Source organism: Brachyhypopomus gauderio, chromosome 13 (assembly GCF_052324685.1).
Source record: "Brachyhypopomus gauderio isolate BG-103 chromosome 13, BGAUD_0.2, whole genome shotgun sequence".
Classification (NCBI taxonomy): Eukaryota; Metazoa; Chordata; class Actinopteri; order Gymnotiformes; family Hypopomidae; genus Brachyhypopomus; species Brachyhypopomus gauderio.
In genome coordinates, this window is record NC_135223.1 from 370,001 (window position 1) to 375,000 (window position 5,000).

General features: G+C 47.1%; 1 protein-coding gene across 1 annotated transcript in view; it reads right to left on the bottom strand.

The window, feature by feature from the left end:
* atp8b2 (ATPase phospholipid transporting 8B2) overlaps positions 1–5,000 on the bottom strand; it is a 52,799-nt gene that overhangs the window by 11,865 nt on the left and 35,934 nt on the right. Inside the window, 4 exon segments of the mRNA XM_076970096.1 lie at positions 1–127; positions 474–579; positions 1,461–1,572; positions 1,850–2,014. The exon segment at positions 1–127 is cut by the window's left edge and continues 102 nt beyond it. Of these exon segments, the coding sequence (XP_076826211.1) occupies positions 1–127; positions 474–579; positions 1,461–1,572; positions 1,850–2,014 (510 nt within the window).

Sequence of the window (5,000 nt, forward strand, 5' to 3'; positions counted from 1 at the left end):
CCAATTAGTGGCATCCCTGCTGTCGAAGCCGTTGCCTAGAGAACATGCTCCGCCCATGTCCTGCATCTCCACCTCCTTCCCGTCGTCTCGAGTGCGGGACGATTCCATCATGCGCTTCCTCGCTCTCCTGTGCAATGGAGACATAAATAGAGAAAAGTGATCCAGTGTGTTATGAGGACACACCTACAAAAAGAGAAGAGCTGAACAGGTGCAGAGACAGGTGGGGGACAGGTAGAGGGACAAATGGAGGGATAGATGGAGGGAGGGGAGTAGGGACGGGCGTAGGGAGAGGTCTAGGGAGGGTGTATGGACAGATGGAGGTACAGGTAGAGGTACGAGTAGAGGGACAGATGGAGGGACGGGTGGAGGGATGGGTGTAGGGACAGGTGAAGGGAGGGTTGGAGGGATGGGTGTAGGGACAGGTGAAGGGAGGGTTGGAGGGACGGGTGGAGGGACGGGTGGAGGGACTGCACCTGAGGTTCTCACGGACACTTTGGACGGTGTATCCATTCACAATGAAGACCTCTGTCATGTCATCCGTCAGCATTTTAGATGAGTAGCCAATGTTCACTGCGGTCTCTGAGAAAACAGGGCAGAGAGACAACATTAAATGTACGACTGCAAATTAAAGGTACACAATGTGAGTCTCATTGATATTCCCATATAGACACATAAAATGTGAAAGTCAATAGTCCACAACAACTCCACCACACACACAACTCCACACACACACACAACTCCCCCCCCCCCCCACACACACACACACAACTCCCCCACACACACAACTCCCCCACACACACACACACAACTCCCCCACACACACAACTCCCCCCCATACACACAACTCCACCACATACACACAACTCCCCTACACACACAACTCCCCCCCACACACACAACTCCACCACACGCACAACTCCCCTACACACACACACACACAACTCCCCCACACACACAACTCCACCACACACACACACAACTCCCCCACACACACACAACTCCCCCACACACACACAACTTCACCACACACACACAACTTCACCACACACACACACACAACTCCGCCACACACACACACAACTCCCCTACACACACAACTCCCCCCCCACACACACAACTCCACCACACGCACACACACAACTCCACCACACACACAACTCCCACACACACATCTCCACCACACACACACACACAACTCCACCACACGCACAAACTCCCCTACACACACACACAACTCCACCACACACACAACTCCCCCACACACACAACTCCACGACACAATTCCACTCAGAGAGCTTTTCCTTGACTCATCATTGGTCTGGACCCATATAAAGTGTGTAAAGTCGCCTTCTGTCAATGTACGCTATAAAAAGCAATATATAAATTCATTTGTGTGTGTGTGTGTGTGTGTGTGGGACCTATAGTAGCACAGCTCTTGTGAATGGGGTCATATCTCTTACCCTGCTTGTCTCCAGTTAACACCCAGATCTTGATGTTGGCCAGAGAGAGGACAGCGATGGTTTCTGCAATACCTTCTTGAAGCTTGTCCTCTATGGCTGTGGCTCCCAGCAGCTACAAGACAACAGTGTACTACGGTCTACTATGTCCACCTTTGTCCCATGAAAACCTACTGTCTTAAGGTCTTAACCCACTGTCTTAAGGTCTTAAGGTGTCCCCCCCCCCCCCCCCCCCACAGGCTGAGTGTTCAGCCCCCACAAATTTTCACCTCACCAAATCTGGCCTTCACTACAAAACGTTTGGACACCCCTGTCTTAAGTGTCTTAAGGGATGTCCTACTCTACCCATTCAGATTATAAAGCATTTTCTCTGCCATATGCCCATATGTTACCATCATGTCTTGTTCAATCTCCTCATAAGCTGCAGTCAGTCGGTCCTCCCTGAAGTCTGTAGCTTTATCTGCGCCGCGGTAACGCTGTGCCCACTCCTCCCACTGTTCCTCAGACAGGTCCCGATAGGCCACCGCCAGCGTCCGTAACCCGTCACCTGCAAACTCCTATTGACATACCCACATATTGACATACCCACATATTGACATTCCCACATACAGACATTCCAAAATACTGACATACCCACATACTGACATTCCCAAATACTGACATACCCACATACTGACATACCGACATACTGACATACTCACATACCGACATACTCACATACCGACATACCCATATACTGATATGCTCATGTCAGGGCTGGCTCGGATGCCACTCCTTCTACCTCCACAAGAGGCACCTGAGTCAGTCCTAGACTAGCTGGGCGCAATCAGCGGTGATCCATTTCAGCCGTTTCTAAGGCTTCTTAAGGAAGCTTGGTGAAACGGATCACTGCTGATTCGTTTTGGTCTCATGCCGTCTTGCTCTCAACCTTCTCTCTGCTTTTCTACTCCCGAAGTTGCATTCCCGCCACCAAGGTGTCTCGCCACCTTACTCTCTCTTTCTCTTGCCCTATCTTGTCCCCTTTCTCTCTTCTCTATCTCTTTACTTTTACTTATTCGAGTATCCACCTCCTGCGCCGCTTCTGGCCCATCTCAAGTTTTCCTCCAACCTTATCTCTTCCTGTCAGTTACTCTTTTATTTTGGGAAGGGTTTTGTTTTGTTGCGGTGTTCGCCTGCTGCCAGTCACTTCCCCTGGCGTCCTTAGTTTCTTTTACGCGTTGACTTTTTTCCGCATTCTTTCAGTTGTCTTTATTATTTTCCTCCAGTGTCTTTACGGTTGAGTTTTGAGTATTCCACGTTGTTTTCTGTTGGTTTTTCCCCATGTTCTACAGTTGTGCTTTATTTTTACGTGTTGAGTTTTCCACGTCCTTTTAGTTTTGTTTTGCTACCGTGTGTATGCAGAGTGGATTTCTGCTGCTCTTTCTGTTTGTTCGCGTGTGTTTATTTTATACACACAGTCCTTGTTCTAAGCCTTTATCCCTATTGGTTTCTAACGGCATTTGGGTTCAGTTCTCCCTTCATTTTCTTACGCAGTGTGTACCGGTCTGTACACTCTGTGTTACAACTGAGATACTGACATAACTACATATTGATATACCCACATATTGATATACCCACATATTGATATACCCATATACTAACATACCCACATACTGACATACCCACATAGACTCATATTTAAACACATAAATGAGTTTGTGTGGGGCTGGTGATCACACATAGATCAGTACACACAGATTAGTACACACATATCAGAACACACATAGATTAGTACACACAGATCAAAACACACACAGATCAGTACATATACAGATCACTACACATACACAGAAAGGAACGCTGCTAACAGACCTAGCACTACTGGTGGGAGTGACTCGATGCCCTCAATCAAAATATATCAGGAATGTCAGAAGTGAAGGCAGAGATTCTTTCCTCTTTGAAAGAAGGCGTGGCTCCATTTAACAGTATGAATTTAATGGTATTAAGTCTGAGTGACGGGCAAGTCAAGAATCTGTGTCACGGAGACAAAGGTGTCTCTTATTCAGGGGGACTTCACATCATGTACAGTGGGACACATTGGCTTACATGAAGTCCAATATCATTTAGACAATGGTTCACTTAATTTGAAAAGTCTCCAACCGATGATGCTGGAATATGATACTGCTACACATGGATAGGTGAACAATTGCACTTTTGAATTGACCTCATAAGACTAACCCTAAAACTAGAAATATGCTATAGAGCAAAATCCTAATGTTTTGATTTGTTTATTTGGTTTTCATGCACCGTTCTTTAAATTCTCCTTTTTCTATGTAAACAGCAGAACAACCTATTGTACTAGCACTTTAATGTGGGGATGTTGCTGCCTGGGGATATTGTTGCCTGGGGATCTTTGATGGATGATTTCTCTTTTGTATCATGCTGATCTAAGGATGTAGCATTTCCCCGCTCTCGTGTCTACTCAGTGTTCATCTTGATTGTGTGTGTGCTTGCGGATATGTCCGTTCCACGAGCCCCTTCATTGTGTCCAGTTAATGTTAATCTTGGCTGTGTGCATGTGTTTGTGTCTGCCAAACCCCTTTGTTATATGCCTCGCCTGAGTGTAATTTCACACTGTTCTTTGACTCGCTCTTTGACCAAACGTACGTTTTGTGCAGTCAACCTTTCTTTTGGTTTTAAATAACAAATGATTTTCACACTTTGCCTCAGTGTCTTGCCTTACCAACGGGACAGAAAGATGGCCAACCAGAATGCCGAAAATATAAGAGGGGAAGGAAAAAGAGGTCAAACCGCTCTGCTCAAGCTCTCCCCTGGGTCCCACGCTACACCTTATATGTGTCCAGGGGACTTTCCCATGGACCCGCTGGGGGAAGGTCTGAATAGCACAGTCCCCATGGGATCTATGGGGATCTCTTGGGTCCTCTCCCTCTCTCTCTGAGAACTTCCAGGAGACCAACGATACCAACCTCTACGGGCCCTGGGCAGTGGCGCAAAAAGGGGGTATGCAGCGTATGCGACGCACAGGGGCGCTGCACTAGAGGGGGCGCCAAATCGATGCCAGAAAATTATTTGCCGAGTTGGTGGGGGGTGGGGGGGTGGAGTGCGGGGGGCGCCGATAGTATGTTTGCATACACCTCAGAAAGTAAGTAATTGCAACCCTGGCCCTGGGAAACCTCCAGGGGTGGAGACTCCTGGAGCAGTGAGGAGGGCTTCTTCAGGGGGAGGAACCTCTAGAACAGTGTGGAGACTCTCCACCGGGAGATGGTTTGTTTTAGCCCAATCTCGACAATAAAGGTTGATTTCATTTTCATTTCATTTTCATATCAACTTGTGTAATAAACACCTCAAAAAAGAAATGAGATAAAATTCAAGTGCATGGCGCACAAGAAAAAAAAAACACTGATTTCTGATTTGATCAGATTAAACATTCACACCATTATACAAACATATGAAGTCATGATGAGCTGTTAGCCTAACCCTAGCCTAATCCTAACCCTAAACCTAAACCCTAACTCTAACCCTGGGACTGCTGCCCCAGCTGTA